The sequence below is a fragment of the Dryas octopetala genome, chromosome 9 (genome assembly GCF_963921425.1).
Source record: "Dryas octopetala chromosome 9, drDryOcto1.1, whole genome shotgun sequence".
In the NCBI taxonomy this organism is placed as follows: domain Eukaryota; kingdom Viridiplantae; phylum Streptophyta; class Magnoliopsida; order Rosales; family Rosaceae; genus Dryas; species Dryas octopetala.
In genome coordinates, this window is record NC_141374.1 from 9368928 (window position 1) to 9393861 (window position 24934).

Sequence of the window (24934 nt, forward strand, 5' to 3'; positions counted from 1 at the left end):
TCAGTGTCAAATCCCGATATAGGACAAAATGCTTTTTAGAAAAGAAGGCAATGGTATGATCAACTTTGGTAATGACTAATGACTTGTATTGTCATTTTCACATAACAGCACAATATTACTTTCTTTAGGGCCCCTTCCTCAACAAGATGTGGCTGATAATTGTTGTAATAATTCATGGCTGTAGTACAAATGAAATCCGATCCTTGGGAGCTTCAATGAGTGCCCATATCTCAAAGGTACATGCATATATGCAACAAGAATTTGGGTTTCAATACTCAAATTTTTAAAGAGCAAAAAAACCATGAAACATAATTCGATGATATCTTTAATCATTCTTTTGGTTCAATACAAATGCCGGTGTAAAATACAAAACCTTTTCAAGTGTGATACTGATAGGGTTTCGTGGATCCCCTCATCCCAAGTTCTTGATATGCAGGGTATTGACACAAAATCTTCTTCAAAAATACCATTTCAAGTTATTAATTTTTTAGATTTTACTTAAGTACTCTAGATTTTTTTTAGCACAGCGAATATGATTTCTATGGATATCATAATCTCCTGTTCTTTAAGCTTTGGCATGCTCTCCAAGAAAAAAAAATCACACATGTCACATATACACCGATTAAAGAGCTTTTTTTTATATGGGACATTCATTTTTTAACTCATAAATTCGGATTACTTACATCATAGTGTAGAGGGTGATGCAGTTTCCCCATCACAAATTCGTGTTATCTTACCTTATATTTAGTTTGTCATGTTAAATTTAAACGATATTTACTAACTGATTTAATAGTATTTCTCTTTATTTTGTTAAGAGAGATCTCAAATTCAAATCTTTACCACTCAATTCAACAAGATTTGAAGGACATTTTAGTCTATTCCAATGAAAAGTTAGTTAAAGTCTTAATTTTCTTTTAAGAAGTGCCATCTCAAAAAGATTAGCCATCTAGGGCTGATAATGGTCCTCCAGTGAAGCAAGCAGTGCTTGATGTAGGGTCTCGATCTTGTATACCCATTTTCCCTTTTGGGGTGTCCAATAATAACTCCTTTCCACTTTCCTCTTTAATGCTTCCCTTTCCATTAAAGCCTCTCCCATACCAAATTACCATTCAAAGCAATGCAACACCAACAACCGCAAAATAAAGTTCTACAAAAAATAATTAAAAAAAAAAAGAAGAAAAATTGAAAAAAAGAAAAAAAAAACAAAGAAAAAAAAAGAAAAAAAAAAAGAAGGTATAGAGAGATCACAGACTACAGAGAGAGACAGAGTCACAGAGCGAGGCTTGAGTTGCGTTGTTCAACGCACGTTGATTCATAATTAGCAATTAGTAAATACTCATAACTCAAGAAGTCAGAGAAAAAAAAAAAAAAAAAACCAAAAGAGTATTTGTTTCTCAGAAACAGAAACACAAAATACAAAGAAAAACACTTTCACTCATAAATTCATTCACAATCATCATCATTTTCACAATTTCCGAACCCCTCTCTCTCGATCTCTCCGCCCATCTTTGTTTTCCAGTTCAAACCGAAAATCAACCGATCGATCAATCCAATGAGCATGGGCGAGCTTCTCAGCATCGAGCCTCTGGAGCTCAAGTTCCCCTGTCAGTAAATATTACCAAACGAAACGCTTTCTTTCCGATCTGTTTTTGTTTGTTTCTGTTTTTCAGGGCTTGCATGTTGCGGTTTTTGTTTCCATTTTCATCGTTTTTATTTTGGCTTTTTATTCAGTTGAATTGAAGAAACAGATCTCTTGCTCGCTTCTGCTGTCGAATAAGACCGATAGCCATGTCGCTTTCAAGGTATTCCCTCCTCTCTTTTTTTGTTTTGTTTTTGCACATGTGCTTCAGCTTCAAATTGAAATTGAAATGCTTCTACGAATTATAATATTATGTCATCTTTTTCTTTTTTTTTTCTTTTCTAAGAATGCTTATATTCTCCATTTGGTTGTTGGGAAAATGTGGGAAAATTGTGAATGTGAACGCATCCACTCAATTAAGCTTGAATTATTCTTTTTTTTTTTTTTTTTTAATTTTGTTGCATTTGGCTGTGTTTGGGTATGTTGCAAATCAGACAACATGAATAACAAAATTCAAATCCGAAATTTGTAATTAAGATTGGGTTTTTTTTTTTTTTAATAATTTATTGTGCTTTTCCTATAACCAAATTGCGGGTTGAGATGAAGCATGTATTTGTAAGGTTTCTAGGATGCTTTGGATGTTTGATATTGATTTGATTATGCTCAGGTCAAGACTACAAATCCCAAGAAGTATTGTGTTCGTCCCAACACGGGAGTTGTCATGCCTCGATCCACATGTGATGTTATAGGTGCATAATGTTCATTTTGTTCTATGGTTTATATATATATATATATGTTTTGTGGTTTTTATAGATATTAACGATTAATTATTGTTTTATCGTTGTTGTGATTTAGTTACAATGCAAGCACAGAAGGAGGCTCCTTCTGACATGCAATGCAAGGACAAGTTTCTGCTTCAGAGTGTAAAAACCAATGATGGTGCAACTTCAAAGGATATTACTCCAGAAGTGGTAGTTATATTATATTACACAATGTTGTGAATTCTGATGTGTTTGTGTATTTTATGTTGAATGTTATTTATTTTTTGAATTGGGGTTGTGTAGTTCAATAAAGAGTCGGGAAATGTGGTTGAGGAGTGCAAATTGAAAGTGGTATATGTTTCTGCACCTCAACCACCTTCTCCAGTTCCAGAAGGGTCAGAAGAAGGGTCTTCACCAAGGGGTTCTTTTTCAGAGAATGGAAATGTGAATGGTGCTGAGTTTTCCAATGTGAGTACTTGATGAGTATAAGACTATATGATGAATTATTATCTTCAGTCAGCAGAAAGATATTGATTGGCATGCTGTTTATTGGCGATTACAGGCTCAAAGAGCATTTGTGGAGCGGCTTGATCCTCAGGACAGATCTGCAGAGGTAAATGCCTACACACACAGGACAAAATTCTAAGATTATGTAGTGCCTTATACCTTATCCAGTTCCTGAGTTTTTTTGTTTGTACTTCATAAGGTCTGTTATGTTTGTTTTTAGGTCGGATGCCTGTTACATTGTTCTGCTTTTTAATTATCATTATGATTGAGTTGTGTACAAGCTTAGTAGAAAGAATTATAAATTGGTTTCTGAACTAGTTACTGTGACAACAAGCTTCATGTGACCTTGCTTAGTATCTTGTGTATCTATTTGATAATTGGGTTGATGTTTTATGATGCTAACAAAACCTGTCTAGCCTGATATTTGTTTCACACACACACACACACACACACACACACATGCATGCACTCATGAGCACACATGGAATAGTATTTTTTTTTTTTCTGGGCTTTATTGTACTACAGTTATCGCTGGTGCAATCCTTTATAGTGTGATTTATCTTATACTTGTTATCCATGCATGTACATTTATCCTCAAACTACAGAAAAATAACATCAAATGTCTGTCGGGTATTGTATGTGGAATTTGAATTCTGTTGTCTTGCATAACATGGAATGTTGTACTAAGATGTTTTCCTTGTTTTGCAATTCATGCTTACAGAATTTTAGTATGGCACAATGTTCTCTTTCATGATCCTTTTGTACATAAATGGCTATATATTAGGATGAACCCGTCATTAGAGAAATGACTGTAATCACTGTTTTTCCCCCTGGTTTAGTTACCTTTCAGAGTTCAGCCTTACCTGAATCTGGGGATTGTCAGAAAATGATGGAAAATTTTCGGACTCCAGCTTTTGGTTTTTTGTGATTGTTCCTTGGATGACGAGTGTTATTTCTTGCTTATTTGACTGTCTTAGAGATCTAGTTGTGGCCTATCAAAGCATCATCAACATGCCAGATATCTCAAAAGAGCTATTTTATGTTTTTAATGGGGCTTGAAACTCTACCATTTCTTGCAAATGCCTTTCATTTGCAAGATTTGAGTGTTTCCTGCATCTTATTAAGAAACAACCAATATTGAATTGGTGAGTAAGCTACACAAGTGAATCATGTAAGCTGCATCCACTTCTGCTGTTGATACTGTTGCTTATGCCATAAGTAGTAGGTCTCTACCATTTAACTTTTGGTGTTTCCAGTCTAGTCTTAATCCTTTTACTTGTATAATTGCAGGCAAAAGCGCTTATTTTGAAACTGACAGAGGAAAAGAATAGTGCACTTCAACAAAGTAGCCGGCTTCGTCAGGAGCTGGTGAGAGTTTATGAAATTTCTATGGAATTATGTTTGTCCTCTTCTTTATTCTGTATTGATTGTGTAATGCCAATTTGCCTATGGATTGTGTATTGATTCTATGAAATTTCTATGGAATTGTGTAAGGCCTATTGAAAGGTCACCGTAAGTAGATATACTTATCACTCACTAGTTATGACTTATGAGTACTAGATCTTGATTTGGCCAAAGAGAAGAAAGAGTACTAAGCATTGTTTAGAAGAACAGAGGGTAGATTAGGGAGGTTATAGTAACTTTCATGTTGTCTTTGTTCTTTTCAAAACCTTTTTGACTCATTGATTTGTGTATATAGTACCAAAATGTAGAATGCAAAATTTGTTTCCTTATTATACTGATTTAGATTTGTTTTCTTATTTAACTTTTCTGAAGTTTCTACATCTACTTTCAAAGGCTACAGTAATTTTCCCATCCTATTATACTAATATATTTTTGCGAATTGGATGTGATGTGAAGCTTATGGTTCTGTCTCTACATCATTAAATAGGGAATATGAAAACTATGTTAAAAATATGGAAGTAAGAGCAAATGGATAAAAGCGTGGTCGCTTGGTATTAATCATTCTCTTTTATTCACGATGAAAAGGCATTTAACAATTTCTTCCATGGATTTCACATTTCTGCATTGTTATTCTCTTGCTTCCCAAATATTGTTTTGCTTTTTCTTATTAAGTTATTGTGTAGGAACTCTTGAGGCACAAAGGGGCCAAAAGTGGTGGTGGTGTTTCGATCATTTTTGTCATTATTGTTGCATTGCTTGGCATACTTTTGGGTTACCTCATAAAGAAGTCATAAGCACTCTGTTCTGGATCTTTTGTCAAACTGGTTCCTTCTCAGTCATTGAAGAATGATTGCGGAAGGAGAAATTAAGAAGCGGTGATCATTTTTAGTTAGCTTTGCGAAAGTTTCCAAACTTTGCTTAGATGGGGTCATGGATCTGTAGGTGCTGGAATTCTAGAATAGTGCGTGGAACTCGATGGTAAACTTACATTATTTTTGTAACTTAAGAGGATGATTTTCACTTTGTTTCTCTTTTTGTGGTTCAACTTGAGAGATTTTGGTTAACTGTATCTCTGATGGTTAATAATTTTATACATCTCAGTGTGATGTAAAACATGTGTTCATTTGTTTTATATTGTTTTTGTTTGTCTGTAGCTATCCTAATGAATCTCGGATTCTCATTTATTTATTTGTTTTTGTGTTTGGTTGTTTGGGTTGATGAATCTAAACCTCTCCTCTAAACTTTGGGTTGTATGGGCAAACAACAATTGTGCATACTATTTTATTGGTTTGCATTGAATATTGATAGTAACTATTTGTCCAGACTTGGTAATAAAGTATCTTAAAATTCTTAATTATTCCATGTCAAGTTGATTCCTAGGTCCCACCTTGACTGGCCATATGTTAAGGTTGTTTGATTCGAAGAAACAGGAGGCCTGAACTGAAGGTTCTAAAGTCTAAACCTTCACTTTTGATTTTGCTTATGCATCATTTGCTTATTTTTTGTTGTCTTTTGTCTTTTGTAACTATTTAGTTAAATTGGTTGAAAATGATATTAACAATATATCTCTACCTTAATATACTTGCGTCTGATCCAGATCACGAATATGATGATGACTGAATTTTAATGTACATCCTTTTCTTAATTTAATTAACAAAACTAAAGTTCGTAGAGCATCCAACTCAAAAGATGGGCAACCTTATAATGAGAACTTCTATCAACATCTAATGGTCAGAAGTGTCTAGTGGATTACATGTAGTGATTGCAAGGTAGAATTTTTCTCTCATGAGAGTTTGAACTCACCCATGAGTGTAGGAATTTTTATCACAAGCGTTCAAATCTTGACTAGTGTAACTCATCGAGAATTACACTATCTCATGTGGGAATTTTCCACTTCAACATATGTGGTTAGGGGCACATATTTCTTCCCTTCCCTTCTGCACGCGTTAAACATACCATGCAGTAACATACACAGCATTTGAGTACCACTTAAATTAGTAAATAAAAGTGAAGTTGGTGAATAATTGGCAGTTAGGGGTCCATGAGAGAGTCTTTCACGGGACTACCCAAATGGAGCATCCTTTCAAAATGAGGTGATACCCATAACTTATGAAGCCAACTTCATTGTGAGAGTATGTCCCATTGAACAATTAAAGTGGGTTCCTTCTAAAATAACTTGTGTGTAAGAAAAATAGTGAGATGACATCACAAACATGAGAGGGAAATTTCAAACATTAAGATGTGAGACTGCTTTTTTCTCATATTTGTGATGCCACGTTACTATCTTTACGTAAAAGTTATTCTCACTGAGGGTTAAGTGAAGGGTGATCCCAGAATGAGTGTCACCACTTCCTAGAGCTGGGTAAGAACATGCCCATTAACCCATCATGGAGATCATGGTACTTGGGCTTCAAGACTGAGCCAACTATAAATAGAAGAATCATGCTTCAAATTGGGGCACACAATCATTTTGAGAGTTTACACACTTATTAGAGCATTGAACTACTTAGGCATCAGAATACCTTTTGCAGGTACACCACCCTATTTTGGAGTTTGAAGGTACGACATTGCCATCCAGCTTCACAGCATAATTTGGTGTAATTAGCAAATTTCTTACGAGGTGAGAAATTTTGATCTTAAAAGAGATGCTCTAATTTAGTAAGAATCGTATTTTTAATTGAAGTAGCTTTTTATTCTTTGTTTGGGACTCAAAAGTCTAAAGTCTAAACCCAAAACCCATAGGCCCAAATATAACGGTATTGAGATGAACATGAATGTGTTTGTTTCTAGAACCTTCAGAGTATCCCTCAGCTCTGGAACCTTCTCCAACTCTCTCCCTCTTTCCCCTCTAATCGTCACAACTCAGTCTGCTCTATTTAAAACCTCCTTCTCAAACCCACCACGTACCAAAAATATCCAAACACAGAGCACAACACCCAAACCTATCATCTTCCGTTTCTCTCTATCTCTCTCTGTTCAAGCTTAAACCTTCGAAAGCATCCCACATTCCTTAGCAACCAGAACAATGGCTTCGTCAGTTTCAATCCTTCTCAGAAGAGCCTCATCCCCAACTCTGTTTTCCAAGCTCTCCAACCCCATTCGCTCTGCCTCTGTAGCCCCCTCTGTTTCCCGCTTCTTCAATACCAACGCCCAGCTCACCAACTACGACGACGACGAGCGTTCGATTCCCGTCGATCGCGGCTCCGACAGATCCCTCTCTCGCCGCCGTGACTCTGCTCCCAGCTTATTTTCAGGTAGTTGTCATCTAGGTTCTTCCCATTTTCCCAAAATTTCAATCAACTAGTTTTATCGGAATTCAGGGTTATCTCAATTTGGTTTTGCCAATTTTTTGGTTTCATTGTATAGTATTCTGGATCAACTCAATTGGGTTTTGTTTATTTTTTTGGTTTATTGTATAGAATACATGGTGATCTGAATTGGGTTCTTGTCAATTTCGTGAGTTGCAGATGTGTTCGATCCATTTTCACCGACGAGGAGTCTGAGCCAAGTTCTGAACTTGATGGACCAGATGATGGAGAACCCATTTCTCGGAGGCTCTAGAGGGTCGAGAAGAGGGTGGGATGTGAAGGAAAGCGAGGATGCTCTGTTTCTGAGGATGGACATGCCAGGGCTCGACAAGGAGGACGTGAAGGTGTCTGTGGAGCAGAACACGCTGATAGTGAAAGGGGAGGCCAAGGACGAAGAGGACGAAGAGAGTGGTGGGGGGAGAAGGGTTACTAGCAGACTGGATCTGCCTCCGAATCTGTACAAGCTTGATTCCATCAGGGCTGAGATGAAGAATGGGGTTCTGAAGTTGGTGGTTCCTAAGGTCAAAGAGGAGGAGAAGGAGAATGTGTTTCAGGTTAAGATTGAGTGAAGAGAGTCAGTGTGTGAATTTAGGACTTGGGTTTTTTGTTTGGTGTTTGAGTATGTAAATTTTGGTTTAATGGTTTTGTTTTTAGTTGTAACCTCGGCATTTGGATGAATAAATGGATATAATTGTCAGCTTTTCTAGAAATGACATCGATAATCCCTTATTGGTTGGCTTCAATGTACATCTCATGGTTCACTATAGTACACTATGCTAAGGTTGCATTCTGATTCATTTTAGTGCTATGCTGCTATCAGCATTGCATTGTGAATCATATACTAATAAGATTAAACAAGATCACGCAGGACACGACCCGGTTTCTCCAAACTCTCTCGTTTATGCCGCATGAAAGTCATCTTGTGTTCCGTGTTCGAAAACTTCGAACTAGTCATTTGCCAGCAGGCGATAAATAAATATTCCACTGGTTCATAGTTTTCAAGAAGCCAAATTCTGCTGCAAATATCTTGGTGTCACTTAGAGTTGGACATAGTACTCCGTCTCCACAAATTTGGATGAATCAGTTTCCTAAGTATTTACACCAATGGTTGTCCTATGATGTTATGTATTTAGGCACAGAGCTAGTTTTAAATTGCAATGTTTATTTGACAAAAATTTCTATAAAATCGTTTTTTTTTTTTTTCTGTATCTGATAAATTATTAGACGTATATGATCATCTTATAGAAATTTATATCAAAATAAAAAATAAAATAAATTTTTTTTTTGTTTTTATCCATTTCTGAAGCCGAAGGCCTATATAATGTTCATAAATATGACAAATCGGATTACTTCAAAGTGATTTTTCACCTTCGCACACCAGTCTGTATATTATTTTTTTTTTTCCGGCTGAATCAAGTGTTGTTTTTCTACCTCAATAAGTACTTAATTCATATACTTATGGACCAAATATTTTCACAATCAGTCGTTGTAGTATAGTGGTAAGTATTCCCGCCTGTCACGCGGGTGACCCGGGTTCGATCCCCGGCAACGGCGATTTTGGTTTTGCAGAATTTTGACCCCAAAAAAAAAACACAATCAATTGTGCAATTCTCTTAAACTCATTGGTTTTCTTCACCAACCCCTCTTCAATAAGCATTGCTTTGCATTAATATTGTTACGTATATGCCAAATGATGGACACTGGCAAAGGTGATTTAGTTGTCATTCATGCATCTTGTTGTTCCATTCATTATGCTGAAGCAAAGGTTGTTCTCTAGACATTTGCAAAAACATCGGCAGTACAAAACTAATTCATCACCCACATATTGATAATTTTAAGGGCTAATGAACTGCTTAACAAGATGTGTTGGGGGGGGGGGGGGTGGTGAGGAATGAGAATGAGGATAGGTGCTAAATCGCAATAGAGAACATGTTTACAATACATCCAAACTCAGGAGGTGCTTTTCCGGTTATCACCAACACCGAAATGCTCTTCATCTAAATAGCTCTGAACCACATTGTCATGGTTATCGCTCTCTTCTCTTTGTTTAAAGGACTCTAATGAATAAGAAACTCTACATAGTCTCATTGATTTTTTTAACCAAGAAAAGTGGGATCTGATCTTACAGCTTTCAAGTACCACATAAGCATTCATATACAAAGCAAAATGGAAAACAGTTTGGCCACTTGCAGGACATCATCCCCTGTATGTAATGTAATTGTAACATCATCATAGAAACAAGTCAAGCAGCCATAACAACATTGGATACATCAAGCATTTAAAATATTAAACACCAAAGATTTCATTATACAGACTACAAAGAACAATTGGAATCAGAAAATTCAAAGTGCTACTTAGTTAAACAACACTTCTGGTACTTTGTATACTCATCTCCTAGAAAACCCTCTAGCCTTAAAAGCAGCTCCATCTTTTCGGCTCTTGTTCAGAAGTAAAGTGTGTTCCCTTTCCTTTTCTCGCTTCTCCCTTCTCAACCGTTCTTCCCTCAATTCTTCCAATGTCTTTTTTCCACTCTTGTTCTTCTTCTCCTCTTTGACCCCTCTTGACGATTCATCATCCTCACCACTCTCATCATTTGCATCCGCACTCAGCTTTTCAAGGTACCATGGCAGTTTAACTCCTTTACCAGCAACTCCATAGCCCAATCTATACTTCTCATCCTCTGCTGTCACAACCTTGGGCTTCGCTTCCTCTTTCTTCATCTTCTTATTCTTCTTAAACCCATCTTTAGCATCATCTCCCTCCTTCTCCAACCCCTTAATAGGGTCAAAAATCTTTATCCCTTCAAAGAGATTAATATGACCCGGCTTCGATTCCACTTCAGCAGGCTTCTCAGCTTCGATCATTGGAGCCAAGCCACGGGCTACCCGGAGCTGCTCAAGACGGAACTCAGCATCCCGCTTTCGTGACTGTTCACGCTTGAGCTGCTCTTCTTTGGCGGCAGCTTCTTCATCCTGCCGCACCTTCTCTCTGTTATCAAAGTTGTACACATTCCACCGCTTCTGGGGCAGTATATTCAGACCTCCGTGACCTCCCATTACTACTTTTAACTTCAAATTATAGCTTTACCTGCATATAATATGAAAAAACGATCATTTGGGTTTTTGCCAAAAAGAATCAAAATTTAAAGGGTCAGACTCAGAAATCTTTTTAGGTAAAGATTCGATTATGCATGTTGGAAAAAAAGAGTTTAAAAGAAAACGAAATCAGGGTTTCGAAAGCTATGTAATTGGCTGCATAGAATTGGGGTCTTCCAAAATTAAATCTAGGTTACGAAGAAGAAATACGATTCCGAGGTAAATGCAATAATTTCATACGGAATTGGAAAAATCCAAGGTCATAGAATTATGCAAAGCAACAAATTAGGGTTTCGGAAACGAAAAAAAGGAAATTGGTGAAATTAAGACGAGCTGCAAATTACTTACTGCAAACTAGAATGGGATAGTAATTGATGCAGTATATGATGTACAAACATAACATTAATAAGATACAAATAACCAATAACGACCATAACTTACAGCTTATCTTGTAGAAACAATCGAACAGAGGAGAACCCAAGCGCCAATATTCTCAAGACTCAAGAACCCAAAAAAGGGACCGCGTGTTCTACTGGGTTGGGTTTTGCCGTATTTATACCTTTTCTTTTCTTTATTTTTTTCGTTTTGTTTGTTTTTTATTTTTATTTTTCTTTAGGGGGTTTTCCAAAATTTTAATGATTTTTCCTTTTAAATATAAGAATTCCAAAACTTTTTAGATTTTTTTTTATTGAAAAAACTTTATGAATAAAAACTAAACAGAGTTACAATGAAATTGAAGCGGCTGTTGAAGCCATACAAGAGCTTCGCCCACCCAACTAATAAGATCTAATGAATGTAAACTAAAATAGACAAGAACATGTGTTGTCCCATAATTATAGACACATAACTACTGCAAATCTCAAATAATTGAAACCAAAACTTGCTTAACCTCCTCCAAAAGATGCCCGTCAAAGGCTAAATCCTCCTTAATCATCTGAAATCGATTAAACTTCAAGAGAATAGAAGAAAACCTAGCACCCAAGACAAATCGAATCTCGTACATAAACGTCAATCTCTACTTGTTGGGAGGAAGTAATACGACCAAGAGGTAGGGCCATAACCACCACAACCTCTATGTGCGATCACAAACAATCGCACCCGCACCACTTTACCCCAAAATGAGATCGAAAGCACTATTGACCTTAAAAAACAGTTGAAAACACACCAACAAGAAAATGGCTAGAGTTCATGACAAAAATTAAGTCAGAGAAAAACTCTAGACAAACCTTCTCAAAGAATAAGAAGAGACTCGACAAAACAAAATTAAAAACTAAAAACTAACTCTCGATCAAGAAAAGGACTCAAAACCTAAGAAGATTAAATCACTAGCATGCGGAGGCCTGAAGGATCCTTAGGCCGCCGCCACAGACAAAATTTTGGAGGTTTTTTTTCTCTCTAGCGGCTAGGGTCTTTTTTCTCCCACGATGCTAGAAGACATTTTTAGTTGGCTACTTGGGCAGGTCTCTTTAGTGTAATCCTCAAAACTTTTTAGATTAGATACTTGCTGAAAAGTCATTTGTATTTTTTTTAGGGCTAAAAAATTATCTTACATTATATTTTCTTTCTTATAATTAAATATTAACATATTTTACTTAAATTAAAATGAGTTTTCTAATTGAAAAGTTTTTTTAAAAAAGGAAAAACAAAATGTAAAATGAGTGGTGTCTTCGGGTTCATTTCGTGCTCGTGCTCATAACTATGCTCTGTTTGGCTCGTGTACGTGCCATAATTTTGTATCTATACCTTAGTAATGTTAAAAATGAAAAATTATTTGAAAACATGTCAATAGGACCAGTAATAATTGGTTTGTTGAAACAAAATCAGAAAAAAAAAAAATCTAAGAAGATATATGGTCATAATGGCACCAAACCAAAAATGTTAGAGACGCAAAATGCGTGAGAAATTTGAACATGTATGACACATGTCCCACATCAATAACGACTCAAATATAACCCCGATACCAAAGTAATAAATTGAGAGAATCCAAAACCAAATTTAATGTTTTTGATTTCATCGCTAACTTCTCTCAACTAAGGAAATGTATGTAAAACATGTGTTCTTCTACATATGTTTTCCCATATATGGTACTATTTTTATTGATGGATTTTCATTGCCTCCAAAACCAAATTTAATGTTTTTTATTTCATCGATAACTCCTCTTAACTAAGGAAATGCATGTAAAACATGTGTTCTTCTACATATGTTTTCATCGCTAACTCCTCTCGAATGAGGAAATGCATGTAAAACATGTGTTCTTCTACATATGTACATGTGTTCCCAGAAATGATACTATTTTTATTAGGGGGGTGATTTGGATAGGAAAATTCGAATCCGACCGATTTCGATCCGAAAATTTTCAATTTTGAAACATCTGAATAAAATCCGAAATTCGAAAATTTTGAAAAAAAATTGGATTGGAGTTGGAATGTTTCTGTAAATTCTGATTCGATCCGAATTCCAATTCAAAAAATTCAACAATTTTCCTAAGGCATTCCGATCTAATATTTTCAAAAATTTCCAATTTATTTCATATTTATATTAAGTATTATATATTTTATCATTTATTTAGTTTTCTACTATATGTTTTATTAATTTATTATTTATTTCAAACAGAAATGATCACTTGCTCACCTAACCACCCGCTTACCACAGAGCATGAAATTCAATAATTGAGACCATCCATTTTTTGAGTCTACCCTTAAGGGTCGTCCCAGTAAAAAATCAGCCAAATTGATAATTGTTTGGTCCTTTAAACTTTGCAGACAAATACAGTTCGACAGATAAGGTTGAAATGATGTTGACAGTAATACACTGGCTAAAAAGTTTCCGATTGGGTTGATTTTTTGCAAGGGTAATCTTTGAATGATACCCTAAAATATGGACGGTTCCAATAATTGAAATTTGTTGCTAGGTGGTTAGGTGAGCGGAGAATTGTTGAACGAGCTAGTGATCATTACTGTACATATAAATATATATATTAAAAAAAAGATATATGACTAATACTATTAATATAAACATATGTATATTATAAATCTATGTGTATCATAATAACATAAATGCTAACAAAAACACCCACATTTTTTTGTAGTTGTAATTACTATTTTGTTTTTATTAGGGGGAGGGGAGATCGAAGATGGGGCAATTAATTTTATTATTATTCAAAAAAAAAATATTCTGAAAAAATTCAAAAATTAGGAGAAATCCAAATCAGAATGAGGTGTTGAAATTCTGATTCTTTTGAATGGAAATTGAAATAGAAATAGAAATTTCAAAAATTTTTGGATTGGAATTGGAACACCCTATTTTCGAAACACACCCCTAATTTTTATTGATGGATTTTCATTGCCAAATTAGATACAAATGTAAAAAGACAAAAAAGAATTGTTATGGCACATAAAATAGTGTCATTTTGTGCTACCAACCCCGTAAATATATAAAGGACCTCCAATGGCAAAAAAAATAATAATAATAAAGGACCTCCCACCACCTCTACTAGCGAGGGTTTTTTAAGGTGACCGACGACATTTTACAAAACATTATAGGGATTATCAGGCACTCCCTTCGCATTTGTAGTGTACGCTGATTTCAAACCAATTCATATCGAGTGACATAGGAACACATGTAATTGTTGCGCTCAACACGTGGATAGTATATATACTCAGATACCATGAAAAAATCTAGGCATCTATTTCCAATTGACAATATGAGGCACTCAAGACTCTTATAAACCATTATACAATGCCTCACATTTTCGACGTGAGATTTTTCTCAACATTACCAATGAAACTATTGGAATAATGGACATGAATATTCAATTTGATGCTTTTTTATTTTTGAAAAATTATATTTTGGTCCTTATAGTTTGACTCCATTTTCTATCATGTAGTTAAGTTTGCAATTATATTAGTTTGGTTTACTTTGCAATCCACGACAAAAGCTCAACTATGTGTAAATTGTTAACGGAGTGCTAACATGACAACATTCGATAAGAAGCATGCATTGTGCTCAACAAGTGATCATGCACTGTGCTCAACACGTGAGAGGCATGCACTGTGCTCAACACGTGAGAAGCATGCACTGTGCTAACATGACAACACGTGAGAAACATACACTATACTGACTTGACGCTATGGAGTAAAACTTGCCTATCCCCGAGTAGGGGGATGTGGCATCACTCCAAGAGAGAGAAAGAGAGAAAAAATGTTCTCTCTCTTTACTCTTTCTCTCTCTTTCTGTTTTTCTCTCTTTCTCTCTCTTAGTGTGATGCCACATCCCTTATCTCGGGGATAGACAAGTTTTACTCGACGCTATGTGAGAAGCATGCACTGTGCTGACTTTTTTGTCCATTTGAACCCACTCTCACTTAAGTTCTCTCACCTACAAGGTTAACACCTTGTCAAAAAATTAGATGGAATTGAATTTTACCTTGTAACTTTTTAAAGAAAATTTATATTCAAAACCCCCTGTTTTATTCTCTATACTCCTACAGTTTGTTTGTGTTTTTTTTTTTTTTTTTTCTAAAATTTCAAATTTTACGCTGAATAAAATTTGATGAGAATTATAAAAATGCATGGGAACAGCAAAAAGATGGAGAAGCACTCCTCCCTACCGGCGCCTTATCCCCTCCCACCGTCGGCCACCTATCCCCTCTCTCTCTCTCTTTCTCTTCTTTTTTTTTTTTTTCTTTCTCTTTACACCAATTTAATAATTGTCTTTTATTTTTTTTATAGAATTGCTTAAGTAAATTAAGAACATTTGGCGCCAATGAAGATTATGCTGATTATATTACATCCTTGTGCTAAGTGATGAGAATACTGAATAAAATGAACATAATTTGAACCGAGGGATTGTTCTGTCCGTTGGGTTTGTGCCCGATTTAAAAGTAGATGTCATCCCACTTTTAAGGCCTAAGAGTGTAAGGCGACGAAGCTTTGATTATTTTATTCTAAATTGTCATTTTTTTTTTAAAGTTAATTTGTTGTGTGATTGAAAGTTGACATGGTTGACCACTTTGTGATGGAAATTAGGCATTTCACCGTCTCTGCTTCAGGTTCTACATCCCCCAGCTTGTATCATACTGTATAGGGTACGTTGGGTGGGTTTTATTGGTTAAACATTCACTAGAAGTAGTGGCGACAAATTTTGACATGACATGATAACACGATTCGAATTCGAGACGAAGTTAGCGGGTTTGGGTTGACCATTTATTGACACAAACATAAATATGACACGACTCGCTAAACACGAATAATAAATGGGTTGGATTAGTATCAGACATTATAATACGATTGTGACATACTAAACACGTTTAACTAGTATTATATGAATAATATGAATAATTTTTTTCATTTTTTAATATGTATTATATAACTTATTGTAGAATTATGACTTATTTGTTTATCGTTTTATTAGTATTATATTAAATATGTTTTTATATTTTATAGGTAATGCATAAGTAACTCCTTTGGTTTAAAAATACAAGAAATTATGTTTAAGTTTTGGTTCAAGAGATATATGGATCAATCCGAAAACGACACGATTATAAACGGATTAGGTTAGGGTTGAGTCATTCGACACAATTAATTAAACGGATCAGATTAGGGTTGACTAGTGTTTAACACATACACAAAATGATACGAAATGACACGACCCATTGACAGCCCTAACTAGAATGTGGTTTCTTTCGTTTCTTCCAACTGGGGTTGCTTCCTTTGCATTGCTAATGTATGACACATTGACATGGTTGCTTTTCCAGGATCAATATGTTGATATGAAATACAGTGTTGCAGAACTGGGTGAGTACTGTTTTCTTTTTATCATAACAATATTAGCCAATTGATTTTCAGTTCTGCATTAACGAACCTGTATATTACCTTTTTTATCGATGGATTTTTTTTCCAAAACTAGGGAAATGCATTACATTCCAACAGGGTCAATTTCTCAGCTCATATTTTTGTGTTTCCAAGAGTTTTTTTATGGATCTTCTAGCTGGTATCTTAGAGTGTCTTGCAGATTATGCCATGCCCGGCCGTTGTAGGTGATCCAAGTGCCTCCTTTATGTGCAGATGTAGGGAACTCGATAAATCCCAAAATATGGAAATAAAAGTTTCTACGTTTTTTATGAAATTAGACATACAAGCTATCACCGTATTGTATATTCATAAAAGCAACAACAAAAAGAAGGATAAATTAAAAGTGAAACAGTAATACAATGTGCATGAAGCAGCAGCAATACATGAACACATATTTCACATTCAGATAATTACATGTAACATGGAATGCACCCATTAGAAATTTAGAACGTCTACAAAGGCCCTATTTTATAAATATTACTAGGGATATACAAAGAGGTACCATTATGAGCAACCCAAGTTCAGTTGTCTGCCTTGGCGATCCCTTCAGAAAATAAAGTCACTAAGCTGAATACGCTTGTCTTTCTGGGAAGTCCTACTGATAATATATGCACTGTCTTCCACACCAGCATTCATACAGTTCATCCGATGCCTGCAGCATTAACAGGCCATAAAGAAGATCAATGACATGATTCGAAGCCATATGGTAAAAGCAGAATATAACAGTACTAATATGCATACCAATCAAAGTGATCCTCACAGCAAATAGAACCTGATATGATCGAAATCCCAGTGCCTTTCCTGCAACACAAGTGCACATTTGATCTATTAGACACCGATGGATCATTTTGTTTATAGGAAAATGAAAAATAAATATAAGCATTACAATCTTTTACGATTGTTTTGTTTTATCCTTTAACCTTTTAAATTCTATTCTATCTTTTATTCATCTAATCCTTGAGATTCCACCCCTTTGAACTTTTTATTTAAGAAAACTCTCTCAAGATTCCTCATCTTTTTTTTTTCTTTATTCTTTTGTATAAGTTTGTTAAGTTCGAATAAATAAAAAAGAACAGCAGTCCTTAGTCTTTTTAATTTCAGGCCAAACCACAGGTAGCAAGATGTAATTAACCCGAAATATAATTGAAAAATTAAACAATGATTCCAGTCACCTATTCCATACCAAGTTGCAGTATACATGTCATAGAACTTATCAAAAGCTTTATCAAAACAGCGCTGGCATGTCAAAAGATCCTTGATGTCAGTCACCTTGCATGTTGATTTACAGCACTTCACCTGCACCAATAAAATATAAATTATTAACGATCATAGGAAATAGCCACTGAATGATAGGAATCATAGGTCCTAACATGTACCAGGATTATGGTTTACCCGTAAATGCATATTCATGATTTCAATCGTGAGTTACATAGTGGTTCTATTATTTTTACAAGGAAACAAAAGTCAGTAAGTAAATAAATAACAACCAATGCTACTTTTTTTTAGGCAAGAGGGAGTTATTCTACATTTGGGCCCACAACTTACATTAGTGTTTGTGATAACTATGAAGCCTGAGAGACTGCGTGTCCTCACAGCTTCCCAGAAGAAGTTGGTAAAAGAAGCAAAGGAAAAGCTTTATAGGGATAGTTAGATCCTAAAATAATTAGCATATATTGATTTACTCCCCTAAGCTCAGTGAAAGAACATATTCATGTTGTATGCTGTCCACACTTACATAAACTATTACAACAAGATCTTATACAAATCAACATGTCAGCCTCAAACTATAAGACAGGTTAGTATATACATCATCTCTTGCTTCTCTAAAAACCTTAGGTAAACAGTGAGGCAAAGTAAGTACCCACCAGACGAGAGAGTTTATGAGAATAATAGTGTCGATGGGATGGATGCCTCAGTATATGCTCATTCAAATGACCTGCACTGGAAATTAGGATTATAAGTCTATCAATGCTCTGGGTGCCAGAGCATGGAATTTAAACATGAACGAAGATGTTCATAGAAAATATCTAGATTAATTTGCAAGCCAATGAACAACATCGAACTACTATTCACTCCCTTATGTTAATGTTATTTATGATGGATGTTCTTTTCCTCAAGTATTATTCACTCCCTTGTGTTATTTTGCTTCTGTACCATTCGTTCTGTCCCATGAATGAATGGTACAAAAGCAACAAAAGATTCTACAGTACCATGTCAGAGCATAAAACATATCAAGTGGTTTAAGTATTTTTCTGAAGAGCATTTCTACTTTCAAACTGATTTGAAATGTTAAGAAAAGCAAACAAAACAACCTGATTGAAAAATCATGAAAGATAAATTATAAATTCCATGCTAGAAATTTCAAAAGAAAAACAGAATTCAAATACTATTGACTACTCATCATGCAATTTCGGTTGCAAACAGGTTCATCTGCTAATATTGATTACTGACACGCCAAACAAATTGTAACATTCGCGAAATAAATTATAAACTGGTAGCTGTAGATTAAAAAATGCAAAAATGATTCAACAATAAGACACCAAGTAAACTAAATATCAGTCCACAGAATAAAAAACTATACTGCTTACTTGTCACAGAGGGCAATGCTACAATCAAGGCAAGTGGCCAAAGTTAATGAGCTGTAGCATTCATTGCACCTTGCAGCTGACAAGTTTTTGCCTATCCGGTGGCATCTGCAAACACAAAACAGCCACAAAAGGGTCCAAGCAATAAATGCCAAAAGGGAAAGAAGGCAAAATAAAACAACTATTTACAAAACTAAGATTCCAAACCTTCTGTACAATGCAAGAAGGTCAGCGGCTATTGAATTGAATTTGTTTTGGCCCAATGTCACCTACATGAAACATAGATTTAATAAGTTATATCATCTTCCCTTCTTTTTCATTCATTACAAAGGCTAATCATGGCAGCAGTAAGGTGCAGGCTCATAGATATAACCAAAAATAAAAATGAACCTGGTTACTTGTCACCACCAAACAATCTTGAGCAAGGTGTCCAGGCCTCTTACATTTCCAACTACACAGACAAGTTCACAACTACAGGTGAATAAAGAGCTAAAATGATCAGAAAATGGATTTTATACTTAAAAAGTGCATTTATTTAGGGAAATATAATGGCGAAAAAATCTATAATAACAGTAGTTGCCTCCCTCTGGTGCATGGAACCAACATTAATGCCAGTTTTTACACTTGAGAAACTTAGATGAACCAAAAACAAGATGTTTAACAACATAAATACCATTCATAAGTAGAAAGACTGGAGCTCTTCTTGGACCAGCGATTGTGTTCATAATCCCAAGTATCCTCACCTGGTAAGATACATTTGGGTCCAGAGGAGACATCTGGGCATTGATTGCTTAAGGGCTCCTGAGAAAATAATAAGCGGGAGGGCTTCAGACTAACAGAAGCAATAAATTGAACATTACATCAAACTTGTAAATTTGTAATGCTAAACACCTTCACAACTTTACGAGCTTCCAATAACTCAGCTTTGCACTCCATGCTGCAGATGTCGTCATCGGTCTATTTAAACAGATAAACACTACTTAGAGTCTAGAGATAATCGTGTAGGGGGGGAAAAGGAGACTCAGTAAGTGGAAGTTTAAAAATACTTAATATGCAGTTTACATAACGTCAGAGCCCACCTCGTCGCATATATATTCTCCATATCTACCACATATTACACAAACAGGTTCTCTTGGATGAGGGAAACGTTGTTCACTTCTGCTCTTTACTCGATCAGATTCATTTATGTGACCTGAAAGAAGCATACCAAGAGAAGTACATAAACAAGGGCAAATCAATGAATGCCTGGCTGATTAGCCACCTTAAAGTTATGAAAAAAGTTATTTATTAGACAGAAACATCAATGAATGCATATATGCTTTAGCTGATTCACCTAACCCAGTTAGATTATGACAATATAGAAGAGACATTATCAGCAAACTCATGTATTTTTCTGTATTTCTTTATACAAGAATATAACTAACCAGAATTTGGAGGATCCTGCTTCTCTTCACTTTCTGAAGAAGTACTTTCGTCGCCTATATTTTCAAATTACAATGTATAAACATTGGCTGCAAAATCTCAAAATCTAGCAGTTGACAAACTTCTACTAGTAGTAAGCAAAAACCATAGACCAAAATCAAAGAATGAGGAGTGAGAAGTAGAAAAAGTTGCCAAAGCCACCCTAAGAAAAGGTTGCCTCACTAGATAACATAAAGCCAAAAATAACTTACCAGTAAACCGTATCTCAAATTTAACAAACTGGACATGCATGGTCACATGATGAACCGTAGCAGTACCAATTTACCAGTATAATCACAAAGTTCCAAAAAGTTTGATAACAAGATATGCATTTTATTTTCTTTTTGCGTTTAAAGTTTGAATCCAACACCCCTTTGCCCTGGTCCACTAAAATGAAGAAAACCAACTAATCAACAACCTCAAATCATTTTACTATTTTACAACTAGTGATTTCCTTTTAACATTTATTTTTCGGTTTCGATAAGTAAAATTAGTAAACTACCCTCCCTTGAACTCATTATCCATGATTCAAGCAAAACTAAACTGTAATCTCATCAAATTGCAAGCGAGCCTTGATCAATTCTAGCATTGCTGAAACTTCAACACAATAACACAAACCCACAAAAAATACTTACTTTCATATTGTACCAAATTCAAACACGAATTGGAAGCTCCCTGCGATCCCTGCCACAGCAAGAAACCGAAACCAAATCTCAAAATGCGACATTATCAACTAAAATGCAAACAAATTAAACGGCAAACAACTTCAATTACCAAAACATCCGCAGTTAATTCTTCATAACCTTGCGTTGCACAAACTTCTTTCCTGCTCATGCATTTCACAAACTAATTTAATAAGCAATAAAAAATAAAAAAAACAACAACAAGAATTTGAATTTGATAATTGGAATTAAAAATTTAGAATCAGCTTTTGCCTTCTCTTGTCTATGTAGTCCTGGTGAGACATAGGTCCATCTTTCTCTTCGATTTCAATTTCGAGGTTCGGACGACGAGTCGGAGGTAGTTTCGGATTGCGCTGGCGTTTACGACATGCCGTTTTTCCGTGCGCAGGTCGTGGCTGTTCTTCAACCGGTGCAGCATTGCCGGTGGCGACGTTGTAAGCTGAAAATAGCAGAAATTGAGGTAAACCAACCAAAACGTAGCGTTTGGAGGTCGGTTTTGGTCGATGAGGAAAAAAACAAGAAAGGTAAATGGTGCTTACAGCGTACCTTTCAGGTTATGAAGAACGGAGGAGAGACTGAGATCTTTCTTGTAAGTAATGGAAGGATTCTTGTAGAAATTTGTCCTCGTCCCCATTTTCTAGCTCTGCGTGTTTTGCAGAGTAAATATATAGAAGAGGTGTGGTCCGATGAAGAAGAAGAAGAAGAAGAAGAAGAAGAAGAAGAAGAAGAAGAAGAAGAAGGGGGTGATGGGTCAGGAAGGTATGGGCCCAAGAGAAAGTGAGATTGGGCCTCTTTGAGATGGGCTCTCTATGACAGTTGACTTAGAAGTGATGAAACTTGAAGGTCAATTCTCAAGCCCATACAGGTTAATTGGGTAATTGATCAATTGAAGTTTTTTTTTTTTTGCGGAGGCTATTCTGACCACCCTTCATTGCTGAATTGACTACCTTAACATATTTTGGTCAAATTTTTCCTATTTTACCCCTTCTTGCAAAAAATTATGGAATCACCCAGACCTATTCGGCAGCATGCCACCGAAATATACTAAGGAGTTCGGCAGTTTACAGCTAAATATAATGACAATGTTCGACAGAATACTGTCGAACGCCTTTTTCATTTCCATTCGGCAGTTACTTATTAAAAATTTCGTCAATGTCCGACAGTTAGGTGCCGAATAACCACAAATATTTCGACAGACAAATGTCGAATGACCTAACGAATAAAATTAAAATTTTTTATTTTAAGGGTAAAATTGAAATTTAAAAATATGATAGTCAACTCAAAAATTTAAGGTGATCGGAATAGCCTGAGCCTTTTTTTTATTATTATTAATCAATTGTGGTCTATCAAATTTGAACTCATGACATATTCCAACAAATGGAGAGCGGGTGACATTCATTAGACTAAATGATCATTGATTATGAGAGATGTAATCAATAATATATCTCCTTTTTTTTTTTGTCAAAAATCAATAATATGATTAGTGAATATTATAACGTTATTCTAAGGCGTGTTGGGTACACCGTACTATACTTAATTGTACATTAGATATATATTGTATTAGGCACAAATTTGAAATTTATTTGAAGCTTAAGTACTGTTAAAGAGCTCTAAAAACTTCACATAGTAAAATATTGTCTAATTCATTATAATTTAGTATAGTCAAGTCTTGTCTAGTATGGCATATATCATGACCTCAATGATTGCGATATTTTTTGCTCTGATGAGAAGTTGATGGTGTTCTTATGAACATCGTTATGATAATTGAACATAGTTTTAAATTTTTAATGAAAAGAAGGCTTAATAGTCATTATACCCCATCAACTATGGCTCCCCCGTCAAATTGCCTCATAAGCTAAAAATTTGGTTAATTTACCCCTCAAAATTTAAAAAATAAGTCAATGTGGCTTATTTCGTCAATTTCTTAAGACTTCATTCATATTTTTATCCAAACGCATGTCATGGGCCATGCGCATAAGAGTAAAATGAATAATTTTATGTCCAAACTTGGGGTAAATAGTCATTATACCTAAAATTAAAAATAAATTAAAAACTTGAAAAAAAAAAAAACAACAAAAATAAATAATAAATAATAGTTATTAATCTTTTTTTGGGTTTTTATTTTATTTTAGGCATAATAGTAATTTTATCCTCACTTACATGCCACTAACATGTGTTTGGGTGAAAAATATTGATGGAATTTTGACACAATCACATTGGCCTATTTTTAAAAGTTGTAAGGGTAAATTAACCAAATTTTTAATTTAAAGGGCAATTTGACACCCCGCATCATAGTTGATAGAACAAAATGACTATTAAACCTTAAAAGGAAGGTAAGATCAAAGCAAAATTCAATACAATAGAATCAAAATAGTCACATTTGGATTGCAATGACCATTTAAATGTTTCATTAATGAACTATGTCTAATGAAAGATCATTCAATTCTATGTTCCAATTTTTAATTACTCATTGTGATCCTAAATCAAATGTCAAATCCGAGACTAGAGTTATTTGAACTTTTTTATTATTTTAGTCATTTAAACTATATGATGCAAGATTAGAAATAAATAAGACTCAGAGTGAACGTAAATATAAAATGAAACACACCCACATTGATGACTTGGTTAAAGATAGATTAAGAGTGCTGCTATTTGCACACCCTAAATTTCTCTTTGCACACCCTTTCTTGAAAAAAAGAAAAAAAAAAACTCAAGAGAAAAGACCATTTGGCCCTTCCCTCACCCACACACCCCCATCCATTTTTCTTTTTGCACACCCTCCCTAAACAGAAAAAAAAAAAACACACACACACACCCAAAACTCACACACCCCATCCCCATCTCCCCCCCCCCCCCCCGTACACACCCCCTCCCCACCTCTCCACCGCTGCACCACCCTCGCGCAGCACCGTTGGTGCAAGATTGAACTTGATTCCACCGTTGGTGCAAGATTTCACATATTTGGGGCATATATATTGATAGCCTACTGAGGCAACGCAATTCCCAATTCCTTGTCTTGGTGAATGCCATTATTTAGAAGTACTTAGAACCATGCACCAGCTTCAGCTCTGCTGTTCAGCATGTTTTCTTTTTGTAATGTATATATAAACCTGAACAACTTGGGATTCGAATTGTGGGCTGATAGCTAGTTCAAAGCGTTTTGTTGGGTTATCTCTTTATTTTCTATTAGACAACCAGAAACACTTTTTTTGCGACTGGTAGACTTTGAAGTTCTTCCTTCCAACAAACCATTCTCTTGGAGAATGACTGGTACGGCCTCCAAACAGATATTAAGCAACGTGTATGCTGCTTTACAGACTCGATAGGCATACTCCTCTATCAACTTGAGCATATTTGTTTCTTTGGCCTTTAAATGGAAATATGTTACAAAGTGAATAGACGGAGGGCAAAAAGCACAGGGCATACTCAAATAACACTGCTGCCTATGGTTGCTTTGCTTTCTTACCGTGCCGTTGGCGCAGCACCGTGCGCCGCCCACCACCCTGCTGCACCAACCTCCCCGCGCCCACCACCATGCTGCACTACCCTCCCCGCGCGCAGCACCACCACCTTGCGCCCACCACCCTGCTGCACCACCCTCCCCGCGCGCAGCACCACCACCGTGCGCCCACCACCCTGCTGCACCACTCTCCCCGTGCCCACCACCATGCACCACCCCTCTCTCTCCTCCCTGCTGCA

The 24934-nt window shown here is 35.6% G+C and overlaps 4 protein-coding genes and 1 non-coding gene across 5 annotated transcripts; 3 read left to right on the forward strand and 2 right to left on the reverse strand.

The window, feature by feature from the left end:
- The first annotated feature begins 1277 nt into the window (after nt 1-1277).
- Nucleotides 1278-5453, forward strand: LOC147273793 (vesicle-associated protein 1-2-like). The gene is made up of 8 exons (XM_086256184.1): nt 1278-1604; nt 1732-1802; nt 2247-2328; nt 2435-2550; nt 2644-2808; nt 2903-2953; nt 4138-4215; nt 4935-5453. The coding sequence occupies exons 1-8, from the start codon at nt 1553-1555 to the stop codon at nt 5043-5045; spliced, it is 726 nt and encodes a 241-aa protein (XP_086112310.1). The 5' UTR covers nt 1278-1552; the 3' UTR covers nt 5046-5453.
- A 1593-nt stretch (nt 5454-7046) lies between these two features.
- On the forward strand, nt 7047-8269 carry LOC147273794 (small heat shock protein, chloroplastic-like). The gene is made up of 2 exons (XM_086227515.1): nt 7047-7505; nt 7719-8269. The coding sequence occupies exons 1-2, from the start codon at nt 7277-7279 to the stop codon at nt 8126-8128; spliced, it is 639 nt and encodes a 212-aa protein (XP_086083641.1). The 5' UTR covers nt 7047-7276; the 3' UTR covers nt 8129-8269.
- A 772-nt stretch (nt 8270-9041) lies between these two features.
- TRNAD-GUC (transfer RNA aspartic acid (anticodon GUC)) lies at nt 9042-9113 on the forward strand. The gene has a single exon. It is a non-coding gene; the product is annotated as a tRNA-Asp (tRNA).
- A 712-nt stretch (nt 9114-9825) lies between these two features.
- LOC147273796 (leukocyte receptor cluster-like protein) lies at nt 9826-11179 on the reverse strand. Its single transcript, XM_086227736.1, has 2 exons — nt 11096-11179; nt 9826-10646 (listed from the first exon to the last, which is right to left on the reverse strand). Exon 2 carries the CDS (start codon nt 10613-10615, stop codon nt 9947-9949), a length of 669 nt encoding a protein of 222 aa, XP_086083862.1. The 5' UTR covers nt 10616-10646; nt 11096-11179; the 3' UTR covers nt 9826-9946.
- Nucleotides 11180-16843: 5664 nt separating this feature from the next.
- LOC147273797 (uncharacterized) lies at nt 16844-21912 on the reverse strand. The gene is made up of 15 exons (XM_086257670.1): nt 21782-21912; nt 21488-21674; nt 21327-21378; nt 21188-21236; nt 20516-20569; nt 20171-20283; nt 19983-20048; nt 19765-19892; nt 19482-19542; nt 19299-19360; nt 19095-19199; nt 18372-18447; nt 17690-17802; nt 17248-17307; nt 16844-17158 (listed from the first exon to the last, which is right to left on the reverse strand). The coding sequence occupies exons 1-15, from the start codon at nt 21867-21869 to the stop codon at nt 17053-17055; spliced, it is 1320 nt and encodes a 439-aa protein (XP_086113796.1). The 5' UTR covers nt 21870-21912; the 3' UTR covers nt 16844-17052.
- Nucleotides 21913-24934: the final 3022 nt, after the last annotated feature.

Bases quoted from the DNA above. Each gene is read 5' to 3' on its own strand.
- LOC147273797 (XM_086257670.1), bottom strand. From the start codon at position 21,869: ATGGGGACGAGGACAAATTTCTACAAGAATCCTTCCATTACTTACAAG. The intron at 19,200-19,298 runs GTTTGGAATCTT...TTGTGTTTGCAG, and splicing joins CTTCTTGCATTGTACAGAAG to ATGCCACCGGATAGGCAAAA. The intron at 18,448-19,094 runs GTAAGCAGTATA...CCTAATTTCCAG, and splicing joins AGCATTGCCCTCTGTGACAA to TGCAGGTCATTTGAATGAGC.
- LOC147273796 (XM_086227736.1), bottom strand. From the start codon at position 10,615: ATGGGAGGTCACGGAGGTCTGAATATACTGCCCCAGAAGCGGTGGAAT.
- LOC147273793 (XM_086256184.1), top strand. From the start codon at position 1,553: ATGAGCATGGGCGAGCTTCTCAGCATCGAGCCTCTGGAGCTCAAGTTC. The intron at 2,954-4,137 runs GTAAATGCCTAC...GTATAATTGCAG, and splicing joins CTCAGGACAGATCTGCAGAG to GCAAAAGCGCTTATTTTGAA. The intron at 4,216-4,934 runs GTGAGAGTTTAT...GTTATTGTGTAG, and splicing joins GCCGGCTTCGTCAGGAGCTG to GAACTCTTGAGGCACAAAGG.
- LOC147273794 (XM_086227515.1), top strand. From the start codon at position 7,277: ATGGCTTCGTCAGTTTCAATCCTTCTCAGAAGAGCCTCATCCCCAACT. The intron at 7,506-7,718 runs GTAGTTGTCATC...CGTGAGTTGCAG, and splicing joins TGCTCCCAGCTTATTTTCAG to ATGTGTTCGATCCATTTTCA.